The sequence below is a fragment of the Anthonomus grandis genome, chromosome 11, assembly GCF_022605725.1.
Source record: "Anthonomus grandis grandis chromosome 11, icAntGran1.3, whole genome shotgun sequence".
Taxonomy (NCBI): Eukaryota; Metazoa; Arthropoda; class Insecta; order Coleoptera; family Curculionidae; genus Anthonomus; species Anthonomus grandis.
Window position 1 is genome coordinate 6,317,362 of NC_065556.1, and position 13,499 is coordinate 6,330,860.

Sequence of the window (13,499 nt, forward strand, 5' to 3'; positions counted from 1 at the left end):
GCAAAACAGCATTCTGATATATATTATGAAAAAGGAATGGTTTCATTCCATTATAAGTGTTTTCCCCTGTTTTAAAACAAGTATTTTGGTGCAAGCTAATAATTAATGCGTTAAAACATTAATCCAGGTCTATAAAAGTTCCATTTTAACAAATGTTATGTTCTATTTTCCCTTTTATACCATAGCATTATCTACCAGGAAAGCTTTAAAATATAAATAAGGTATCTAGAGCCGAAAAGGTAAACTAATCAAACAAATATGTACTAAATTAGACCTCAAAAAGTACATTTAAATGAATAACCTTTTTGAAATAACTAAATAAAAAACATATAAAGGAACTTTCTAAAATGTAGCGGTAGCACCTCTATTTCTCTACTCACTTTCTCTCATTCTCTTTGTTCCTTTAGTCTCTTTGAGGCGTTACTTAATCTGTTTTTAACACTAATGGACCTAAGGGTTCGGTTTAACCCTTCTAATTTCGAAAATGACCCTTTATATACTGGGTATCCGTTGACTGACTTTCCGAGTAATCTGATAATTAAAAAAACAAAAGAGAGCAAAGACTTTAAAAATATTTTTTTTTAATAATACTTTGATTATTTTGCTTTTATTAATTAAATTTACTAGAATATCGTAACTTAAAATATTTTCAGATGTAGATTATTAGCTATTTGGGAGTTACGACCCAAAGAAAATAATCGTAATTACCAAATGGTCTTATAGAAAAGAGCATTTTGAGCATTTGACATGCTTAAAATATAAAGTAAAAGGATAGGTTCTCATTAGGACATTCCGTAAGTCGCAAAGCAAAAAAAAACCGACACGTGTTTCTGGGTAAGTAAGTACTTTGTCCAATGATGACAATTTATTGCGCCAGTTCAGTGTATCTTAGTTACTTTCGCCTAAGAAGCCAACAAGTCAGCAAGTACCTCCTTTTTTTCTATTTCCTCTTTAAATCTTTTTAAATTTACCGTAAAAACAACAACAAAATTATCGATCGATGCGTTTATTTTTGCAAAAATTGATAGGAGTACTTAAAAATATTCAGGTTGTTGTGATATAGGAAATATTGCAACAGTAACAAAAATTATTAGTGCAATATCTACTTTATTTGTTCTCCCTATATAATATTAAATAAATGTATTATTGAATTTTCCATTTTAGTTTATTTCTTATACTCTTATATTATGCAAGGTGTCTCGTGAGGTACAAAAGGGAATATTACTTTATTTATTATATTGAGGTATGTATATTGTTTAACTAAATTCAAGTATATATATAAATTCAAAAATATCTTATGAATGTGGCTCTTTATCGAGATATGCATATATTTATATTTTATATTGATAATAAGACGAAATAGTTTTTTACTTATAACCTTTGGTGTAACGCTCAAATCACGAATTTTACGACTAACCAAAACTCTTAATTTTACTTTCGACACGTGTTTCGCTAACGATGTTAATATCTTCGGAAGAAGATTAAAACTGTGACGAAAATTTTCACAATAATTATTAAATGCCTCCACGTTTAAATTATATGTTCCGATTATTATGCCAGTTATTTTTTATTTTTACATAAGCAATAATAATTTTATAGTTTATGGACTTTTTAGTAAGATATTCGGACCACATCAAGTAGATCGAGTGTCATATAGAAAACTTATTTAATTTGGTATTCTAATACTTAATACTCTATAACTTCATATAAACTTAAAATACTCTACTCTATAACTCTATAACTTATACAGTTTACATACGTCAAAAAGGATAAAATAATATTAATTAAGAAGAAATTACGTAAAAGGGTTTTTTAAAACAATTGCAAATAATATTTTTCACGTAAGATACAGACTAAAAACAACGGAATCTACAACAGATTAAAATCTGAATTAGAGTACCCGTTAAAAGACTAGAATGCATTGTTTATTAGATAATGCTTAGTTAGACTTTTGATTAGGAAAACCTTAGTTATTTCTGGTAATACATTAAAAAACTTAATAGCCCAGCATCTTGGACTATCCTGACACCTCCACAAACTGCTTTTTGCACGAGTGCTGTAGTCATAGACATCCCTGTGAGTTTGAAACTGACCCTTACACTGTTTAGTATACAGCAGAGACTTCAACACATACAAACACAGTTAAGAGACCTAAAGACTAACAAAATAACATTCGATCATTGGTAGTCGTACGAGACGGTTGTGTCTTCGCTCGTCGGCTCTGAGGGTTGATAAGTTTTGTTTTGACTTTGATTTGTCTTTCTGTTTTTGACCAGACGCGACGCGAAATTTTGCTGTACGTGTGCTTTCGGTATAAATAGTTTTGATTTGCTTCCTGTATAAACATTAGTTTTGATTTCCGATTAAATTAGTACCTGTTAACCTAAACTTTACCTTAAAATCACAATTTATTGAACTTTAACTCTACAACATCAAGTTTTCGCAGTACATGTGATTTGATAATAAACAGTTCCAGTCTCCTGCTTTACAAATAGTTTTCGTTCACGGAACAATATTTTTTATTTAAATATTTGGACAATTTTTGAAATCAATCTTAAGAAATTATGGCTGAATTTAAGTGTGATTCCTGTCTAAAGACCATCTTGGAGAAAGAAAAATATAAGCTTCGCCGAAATTTTTGCATGTCCTGTACTGGTTTGGATAAGGCCACAACAAAGGTACTGTATAATCAAAAGTACCATAACAGTAGATTTTTCTGCAATGTTTGTGACTCTCCTACTTTAAAATACCTTCACGACAAGGTTTCACAGTTACAAAAAGCGCAGATTCCTTTAGACATTGTTGATGCTTTGGGTTTATGTCTCAAAAAGAATACGGATCTCTACCCTGTCATTACAGAACTATATGACATCTTGAGTCAAATTGATCCCAAATGGAAGGTTTTGTTCAAGAATACAAAATATAATTTTTTTTTAAAATTACACTACTATAACAAGATTTAATAGAACTAATTTATCTCATGGGGGCACTATGATTATGTCTATAAACAACGATTTTTCACCGGTAACTAAGTTTGATAACTTTTTATCAGAAAAAGTATTTGAATTTTCCATAGTTTACCATAATACATACGACCTCTATATTATGACGCTGACTTACAGACTTTCCCTCAAAAACTACTAAGCTTGCTAGAATCCTTACCCTTAAAAGGTAAATTAATTTTGTGTGGCGACCTTAATATTGATTTTTCCAGTGTGTGTGTTGCTCAAGAATCTCTTCACTCTATTTTCGTCTCAATGGATATAGTAATGCACTTTAACTTTCCTAACAGAATAGCTACAAATAGTTCTAGTACCATCGACTAGGTCGTCATCTTTTGCTCCTGAATTCGACATACTTTAGTAAGTGATTTTCGACATACGTTTAAAAGCATAGAAAACATTTCAACATTGCTATTGGGAGAGTGAGCATATTATGAATTGGGGTAAACTATTTTTACAAAGTGCAGGACACACACTTTGAACAATGATTGTGAATAGGTATTTTTAAAGGTCTTATTAACTTTTTATTAAATAACATAAGTTTTTCAGTTTTATTGCATTAACAGTACTAAAAAAATGTATCTTAATGAGGAAGCATTTGCTGACCTATATTCAAAATAAATGTTTGACTTGGACGTAAAAATACGAAGTTATATTTTTTACCTTACCTCGCAAGACGACCTTCATAATTTAAATAATTTCTATAGAAAATAAGCTTAGATTATTTCTGTTTTTTTTGTATATAGGGTGTGTATAATATTTTTTTGACAAAAAAATTGGTTAATATAATAAAATAAATAAAGCAGATGAACATTTTTCAACTGTGCCATTTAATAATTTATCCCTTTATATTTATTTATTCCTATTACGACTGAATTGATAGATAATTGATACCTTGTTATATGTCATAATTTCAAATTGATTTGTAATTATTTCTTAATACTACAACCGTTTTCAATTGAAGTTACCGTAAATTCATTTTCATATATTACTCACTCATTTTGGTTAAATAATATAATATGGAAAGTAGTTTTTGCCGATAGCCTTTTTAAATACGATTTTAAACCTTCTACTTAACTGAAAAATATCATAGGAACATCAATAAATTTATATAATTGTTTCCAATTTTATACAAAGAGTTTTTTTAAAAGAAACCTATACACAAGTCTCACTATTATACGTATTTTGCTCACTTTAGCTGCATCATAAGGCCTGAACAAACCACAATTTTTTTCTTTAGATATTAAAGATATATGATAATGCTCTTAAATAACAAAAACACGTATGTGATAATAATACTGGAGCCATAGATAATTTAAAGCAAGACTTGTGTGTGTTTTCCAGATTTTTTATGATTTCTTGGAAAAATTCTATGAAATATTCTTGTTATACAAAAAGGCAAAGAGCTGTGAGTGCCAAAGTAAGTATTTAACAAACACCAAGATTGGTATTTAACGAAACAATGATAGCAATTCACATAAAAGTTCGAGTTCGAAGAATTATTCTTTAGCTAAAAATTAAATAATCTTTTCAAAACAACATAGAGCACTAGAGCCGCAAGCAAAGATAGAAAATATTAGTCAATCGGTTACTATCTGAGACGACAAAGTTTGCTTTTTAAAATACTGCAAAAAAAATTTAAAATATGGTTTTAGTTCTCGATAAATATCCCATTACCTGAGTCACTTTTAGTGAAATAGGAGATATTTTAGATAATAAAAAAGTAAAAGTGCTACAATATTTTATAGACAAGATATAAAATGTATGATTTAGTTAACGATATTAAGTTACAAAAATGTTATGAATATGATAAAAGGCTTTGATGCTACAATACTCATATTCTGCTTATATAAAATATATTCATTTCTATAGAATGGAACCTCAAAAAAGTCGACGTGTCGCGGTTTGAGTACAAAAGGTACTTTATGCTAAACTTAACTCTTTGAGAAAAGATGCATGCCAGATGTTTTATTATAATGTTCTATCTAGAAGTAATTATTCTGAAAACTAACATTAAATAATTCAATTTTGTTCTCAGCTTTAGTATTTTTTGGTCGTTTTTTTCTTTATGTATAAGTAATTCAAATAACTCCGAATTCTTATAATTTTACCCTAATTCCCTAAGAAATGCTTTTAACCTCTTTTACAGTGAAAAAAATTAAAAATTTATAACAGAGTATCATAATTTACTTCATACAATTCTTTGATGGTTTATAATATTTACTAGATATTATTTTTCTATTTATAAGATAATTTGAGTCCCAATTAGTCATTTATGTAGTTGATATATTGAAAAAAATGATAGATAGTCAGTATAGGTATCACTTGTCTCTCCGTATATATAACTATTTTAATGTACTAATCTTTTAATTGACTGTTTAAGCCTTTACTACCGCAAAAGAATTACGAGAAACTTTAGTCCTCCTACCAACTTTCTGTTTCTAAAGAGCTGTACCTATACCCTAAATTAATTGTTTTAGGTTTTGCATTTAGACCGAAGACAAATTCAGAATATTTAATACTTGGATTTGATTTTATTGGAATTCTGGCGAGGATATAAATTTGGCTATTTTCTCTTAACGAGGGACTGATACTTCATATACAGGTTGAAGAATCTATCATAATGTATAAGGAGGTCATTAAAGGCAAAATATGAAATGCGCACGCATGTATTCGTCTGCTACGTCATTGTTTTTCCGTACAACGTTAGTGAGTATCTCATGGAGATAACTAAATTATTTACTAAAAAATTTCGCAAAATATTACGTAAAAGTTCAGACTTTTCTAAAATATTTTTTTGATGCAGGTTTTACTTACATCAGTACACAACCCACATAGAATCCTTATTTCAAAATGTTTTTTACGCTCTGTATTGTATAATAAAAACTCTTAAAAAGAATTAATATAAAAAGCTTAAACAAATCTATAGACCTCCTTATTTGGTTAATCATAAAATCCCTTTCGTACTTTCAAAAAAGTTTCTAGTGAATTGGATTTAGCATATTCCACAAACTCATTTGAGACTCAATCGGAAGCTCCAGGTGACCATTTATATCGTCAGTTTTATAGTTATACTATTAACAGGGTTTAGAATAGTATTTGTTAAAAATTCTTTTACCACAACCGCATTATGAGCAGGACAGGTGTTTCATGGTATTGAATCCACTTGTAGGGCACTATAAACCATTTCTTTTAGTAGTTCTTATTCCTGGACTCTTTTCATATAACGTTCTTGCACTTTGATGTCGCATTTATGACAATCTTGAAGACAAAAGGATGTCAAAAAGTTCAAAAGTAGATTTAAAATTTCAAAAAACCGAATCGCCTCTATTTTATAGTTTGAACTTTTTCAAAAGGAGTATAAACAGCTATAACAAGTTGAGAAAAAAATAATGTACAAACGTTGTAGGATGCAGTTAAATAGCAAAATAAGGCATGCGGATATTATTATTGTTTTAAATTTCATTTATTACTATTTTCTTTCATTTATTATTACTATTTTGCAACGTTAGCCTATATCGTACATTTTTTTAAATTTTAGTTTACAAAAACAAAAACTGCCTAATTGTTGTCCTAAAGGCCTATAATTTATGACCTAATATCTGGCTAAAAGAACTTAGATAGTTAAGGATTAAAACGTTTAATATTGCGGAATCACATAATTTTATATTCGGCTCTCTATAATAATAACTCTCTAGTTCAAACCTGGAACTAAACTTAAGTTCTCTACTTTTTTCACACACTTTAGCTGTTTAGTTTCACCTCAAGTTGTTTACTTTTTTTAAGGTTTCATGCCTGAGTATTGAGTTTACAGCCAATGTAATATTGCTAATATTTGTGCTTAATATAAATTTTTGTAACATAGATCATCTAGACCCAAAATTATTCGATAATCAGGATGTTGAGTGTATAGTGAATATATTGAGCGATGCATGTTATGCTATTAAGTTATGCATTCCTAGAAAAATTAAAATTATCTTAGCGTATTTCACTATAAAACTTATAGGTATCTTTATAAAATAAAATTCTTCAAAGCGTGAATACATGATCTCTACACTAGATAAATAAATAAGAAAATATATATGTAATGCCAATAATTTAGGCATAACTTAAATTTGAGTCTGATGCGTTTTGTCTTGGGTTGATCTGATGATTGTCTAGTTAAGACGACACATGTAATTTTGTAACCTATGTTTTACGTATTATATTGTTACACAAAGTTTTGCGTTTTTATTTATATAATTGTATATCGGTACCTTGGTAAAAAATCAACCATTTTGAATTAAATAACATATTATTTAAATTTATACAAAAATTACATATAAAATGTTTCATATTTTCTTAACGTATTAAATATATACTAAGTAAATAATACGTTTTACTCAAACATTACCTTTACTTTCTTCGATAGCATTGAAATTAAAATTTGTTGAGTGAATTGCTAAGTTAAATAGTCTCTTTTTATTTCTAGGGACAAAATTTTACAATTAAATGCGTAACTTTGGAAGGCAATGGTGGTATTGGTGGCAAATATACTTACAGTTGGACCAAAAATAAAGAATTATTACCAGTGAAGACTGAATCTGAAAAATACGAATTATTGTATCCAGCTGGAACTATTTTACAAATTTTTCGGGCAGAGGTAAGAAGAGTCAATACTCGAATTAAGTAATTTTTAAATGCCATAGTTTTTAGTCTTTTATATTAAAAATAATTTGTGTTTTACCTTTACTAGCTAATATATTTATCTCATAAAAATATTAATAAAAACCTAAGGTAAAAAAGTGCCGAGTTACGTTTTCCCAAAAAAGAAATAACATATGCAACAATAAGTTTTTGAGTTTGGCTTTAAACAAGCTTAGGTAACAAATTATACTCTTTATAATTTTCTGAATAAATTTAGTTCTTATATGATGGTTAGGGCTTCTGCAGCAGTTTTTATATTTTATCACAAGCTTTTTCTTGCGTTGTTCACGAGAGGTCTGCTTCTGAAGCTGCACTCCTATGGATTTAAAAGTGCAAAACTTAGTCTTAGTTTTCATTTTATCTTAATGATTGCTGTCAAAGAGTGTGTATTTGTTTTAAAGTTTTAATTAATCTGTATTGAAATATGTTTCAAGGGATTGGGTAGTTCCGCAAGATTCAGCTTTGGGATTAATTCTGTTTGTCGTTAAAGGCTGACTCGTTCCTCTAATTATACGACTTCAGTTTAGGACCACCAAAATAGCCTCAAAGCAAGTCTCTGCATATTACTCTGGAGAGTGATCTTGGAACAGTCAAAGATTTTTTGACTTTAATTTATTGTCACTAAATTTTCAGAAAACCAAATTCTTATTTTCATAAATTAGACTCGTTACCACTGGCAGCGGTCAGAAACGAAAGCTTTTTATTGCAATAAATTGACAAATTTTTGGTAAATACACGTAAAACCATATTTTGTTTAGGTTGGCACATTGGCTTGGCTGGATATTTCAAAGCTCACTCCCAGGTATTTTATCACAAAATCTTGCAAAACCACTCTTCAGTGCATTTGTGCCAAAAAATTTAAACCATAAATTACATCATATAAATTCACAATGAAGAAGTATTTCGATTCCTAGACATAATATAGAATTGGAAAGGGTCTTTTTCACATAATATTGCAAATCAATTAAACTTAGATTTGATGGTTCCGTGCTTTCAGATGCAACTTTTCAAACTTTTTAACTTTTCTTTTATTGTAAGTAATGACGTATTTCTAGACTTTTTATACTTGATTGCTTTGACTATCAATTCCTCAATCCTCTTAAAATTATGTTTCTTCATGGGCAGAAACAGTGAGCTATTTTATTATTATACGAGTATTACATTATATTATTATTTCCGTAAAGAAATAACTGTCTCATATGCTTAATTATTGAGAAGAAGGAAAAAATAGACCAGGTCTTATTTCAATATAATACGCTCTCCTCCGATTTCAGAACTAGTTGTTGCTCATAGTATGGTGGAGAGTCCTCTTTTAGCAGACCGCTCGTGATGGCTAGTTGGGCTAATTATTGCTAGATGCACTATTTTGGCTAACTGATTATGATTCATTAAGTATGCATTATCCGACATCAATAGACATCCGCCCATGTCAACGTTGCCATATTTCCGGCATCTTATTAATTTAGAGTTAAATATCAATTATATTGTCTTGAAACACGGCGCTCTCACACAGAAATGTTATTTCTCTATAAAATAATTAACTATCAGATTGACTCAAGTTATCTCATATCCCAAATACCTTTCCACATACCTCAGCGAAATTTTCGACTTCAACTTCGCTCTCATTCTATATTTAAGAATGGAAATCAAAGATCCTTGTTTTAATTAACAATAATACTAAATTAGAAACTTAGCTCTTAATTGTATTTCTGCTCTTGTATTATTTTTTAGTTAAGTACCTGAAACACTTTGTAATTTGTGAATGTTCCGTTGGGTTTTGGCCTGTTAACATTCTATTTGTTTTTGATAAATAAAAAAAAATAAATGAAAAATCTATCCAGCACATCTTCTTTTAAGCCAGACGGCTTACACACAGATGCTATAGGTTGTGTTCCTTTAGTCAAGTTAGTGAATTATCCACATCTATTTTTTTACTGTGCAAAAGTGTTACGTATCTTTCATTTAGAGCCACCTCTTTCCAATTTCCTATATTTTGTTTTTTCGCTGGTCCAGCCTGTAGTTAGCCGCAGCGTCTGACTCAGTCAAAATATCATTGTGTTTCTAAAAGATCCCTCTCAATAATTTATCACCAGATACCAAAAACCTTTGCCGCATCATATTCTCTTAAGTAAGGCACATTCTCTTGATCTTAACAAGCATATATTCAGGTGAAGCATATAATCTTCCTACTAACGAATTGGGATGCAGCTTTTTAAATTTTGTAAAGATTTTTCGGGTTAGTCTATACAGCTCTTCCAAATCTGTGACAAACCATTTAACAATTCTAAAAGAATACATAAGAACTGGTATTACCTATGTTTTTACTCTAGCAATAAGGTTTCCGCCTGAGAGATGGGTTAGTTAGTTCCAATTTAGTTATGCGTTTGTGATATTTCTCCTGGAACTTTCTTTTCAGTCATGGTCTAGCCTCATCCCCAGGTAAGATTAACTTTCTTCTGGTAGTAGCTGGTTTATTTCAAGATGCTCCGCAGGTGACCTCCACAAATTCTTTCTTAATAGTTATCTTTACCCATTTGTTGAAGTTCATTCCGATATCTTGGCTATAATCCTTGACAATGTTCATCGGCCTAAAAAGCTTATCCTCTGTCTCGCCATGCAGTTTAGGGTAAACCATATAAAGTAAATAAGACGATTTTTTCTGTCGCTTGGTGTTCAACTCAATCTGTCTGGTTGAGGAGAGCCGAAGAGTCGTTGGAAGCGTCCACTATTTATGCGGACATTTCTAACAGTCTAAGTGAGTCTAACCATTGATCCACAAACTAGTTTTTGGGCCAATCTTGTAAAGGTCTAAAATTTTTATAAGCCAATTATGAGGTATATATTAATTACAGGCCTTTGCATAATCTATGTCGCAAAAGTTGAGATTTTGTTTTCTTCTTTGGACTTAAGGCACTGTATCGATAATAAGCTGTTGCTTACAATCAAGAAAACCTCTTTCACATCCATTTTGCTCTTTCTCGAACATGTCGTTGCTGATACAAAGGATGTACATCTTATTACTTATTAGAGCTGTAAAAAATTTGTAGATGGCCGACAAATGTGTGATAAGCTTATAGTTGCTCGGGTCTGCGCTGTCAACCTTTTAGAGAAGCTAGGCAGTGTTTTCTTTGTAGACATATTTTACTGATTTTATTGCTCCTTGAGAAGCAGCAGTCAATATATGATGTTAATATAGTATGACAATATAATAGATGAAAAGTTCTTTATCCAAAATTTATCGATTCCATCTGGGCCTCGCCTCTTCAAATTTTGTGTTCTCATACACTCAACTAAATTCGCTGGTGTTAACTCTGTATCTCTCATCTCTTCAATAATCAACTCCTTTACCAAAGTGGCATCCAGCAATGTTTCAGTCTTGTTAAATTCTTCCCCCTTAGACCAGATACTCTTTCAGTATTCTTCGAATTTGATTTTTTTTATTTCCAATCTGCGAAAAGACAACCTGGGGTTGAACTCGCTGTTTTGCTTTTCCCATTTGGTGAGTTTGTTATATCTTCTCAATTTTGCTGCCTTATCTCATATTTTTTGTGTAGGTTTCCTTGTAGTCTATCACGTCTTCAAGCATCCATTCTATCCTAGTCACCCTTGCTATAACCTTATTCTTTTATTAATGGATTTCCTTTTAGCTATTTTCTTATAATACCTGGCTTTGCTCTAACTTCTTTATTTTAGAGACGATGGTCACTTTGTCGTGGACAATAAGATTCCTGAGAGTTGCACTATTGCAACATTACTATTGCAGAGATATAGATAGAGAGATGGATCCCTTGCTAGGTGTTGTTTTTGCTAAAATACTTGTTGAGCACATCATCAATGGCAGATATTGGTGCTCTCATCTTCTACATCTTATGAAGAAGTGGCAGTTCTCTCTTGAAGTGATTTTTTTTGTAGCATGTCACCTTACTTAAAAATTAGATTCTCATGCACATAATGATGATCTTACAGTTGGTCATGTTATTGTATGATTGATATCAGAATTTTCAATATTTTCTCTTTGAACTATATCTTCTTGCTGGAAGTTGTCTTAATACTGAAGTAGGTTAAAGAAAGCTGCATTAAAGAAATCATCAGCATAAAACTTTAAATAAATAACCATTTTTTAGTCAACGTTTAAAGTATACCATACGTTAGATATATAATTTGTAGCTTTGTATCTTTGTATCAACTAAATAAATCCGTTTTTTATGAAAGTGTTAAAAATTAATAGTCATCTGTCACTTCACATTAAAGAGGAGTAAATATAAAAGTACTTACACTTGATTAAAAAAGGTTCTTGGATGAAAGAACCACCCTATACGGTATCTGAATTTTATGATTATGTATTTTGCATTTTGTTCACACTTATATGTGTTATTGTTTAATTTTATTAATGTATTTTAATGACATAATTATTAACTGATCTTAGTATAAAACATTTTTTATATATTTATAACAATAATGCATATTTTTGTTTTTTCCTTAGTCTAACTACTTGATGACTTTTTTAATTTTTAGAAAGATATACGTTATTCATGTTTAGTCCAAGATAGTACTACATCAACTGAAAAAAATATACAAGTGCATGTATTGGATCGAGAAGGAGTCAATACATGTCCCAAAGAAACCGCTTATGACTTATCTTGGCCAGAGACAGCTCCTGATACAGACTATTTTCAAGATTGCCCCAAGGAATATTCTGGAATTGTAATAAGACGATGTATATTAACTGATGTTAAAAAACCAACATGGGGAATAGTAGATTTTTCTAAATGTACTAATAAGATATTAGAAGATGTTTACAGTAGGGTAGGTAATAAATTATTTCATAAAAACCATTCGCGATTCTTTGGTATAATAAAATAGCTCCAAAATTACTAATGGAAGCGGAAAAGTTGCAGGCAAACTTTCAAGACACATTAGCTTTTACTTCCTAGAAATGGCTAAATGTGCAAAATTGCTTTTGTCTGCAAAGTTTGCTGTAATATTGAAATAAAATTGAAGCGATTTCTAATAGGAGTTTAAAAGCAGATTTTTATAAAAGTAAGAAAACTTATTAGAAAATTATATTTCGTTGGACAAAAATATAGTGCTTAGTTACTAAATTCTTTCATTGGTAGAATGAAATAAGTTATATGTATCTAAAGTATGTTAAATATTTAAAGCATATTTAAATATACGATGTTCTGGTTTCTATGGCAAGTCTTAAAAAAAATTGACTTATGCAAAAAAGTTGCAAAGAACTTTTTATATATAATAATAATTATAATCAGTAAGAAAAAATTAAATTGCCCATGAAAAATTAGAGCTGATACTTCTTATTATAGCTAAGTGATTTTTAAATAAAATTTTGCCACTACTCTTTTATTTATTTCAGTTCGAGGGGATAAAACTTGGATATATAACATCAAACATCGAAAACATAATTTCCGGATTTTTAAATTACGTATCGTCCGTAAGATTGCGCCCTGGTGAAGGAGCTAGGATTTTAAATTTAATGGAGGAAATAATAATATTTCTTGGACAAACTAATACCGGAAATATTTCTTTAAAAAATGTGACGCTAGCAATTTTTTCTGTCGCGAACACTATTTCTTCGTCATCGGAGGCGTTAATGGGAGCAAAGGTAAGTCAAAAGTTAAAATTTAATATAATTTCAATTAGCATGGAAAAAAAATCCTAATAAAATATTTTTGAATTTATCCTGTGTTGGGTTGCTACTCGCAGTCATAGTTCTACTTTCGGATCTATTATGCCTAATCCAGTGCTTAATACAATGGATAATCTATTAACTAATCTAATAATCTAAAAAAA

At 30.0% G+C, this 13,499-nt stretch overlaps 1 protein-coding gene across 1 annotated transcript in view; it reads left to right on the forward strand.

Annotated features, from left to right (window-relative positions):
• LOC126742453 (uncharacterized) overlaps positions 1–13,499 on the forward strand; it is a 1,408,556-nt gene that overhangs the window by 1,150,296 nt on the left and 244,761 nt on the right. The window contains exons 16-18 of the mRNA XM_050449100.1: positions 7,474–7,644; positions 12,204–12,494; positions 13,063–13,311. Coding sequence (XP_050305057.1) covers positions 7,474–7,644; positions 12,204–12,494; positions 13,063–13,311 — 711 coding nt within the window. The remainder of the gene's footprint in view (positions 1–7,473; positions 7,645–12,203; positions 12,495–13,062; positions 13,312–13,499) is intronic.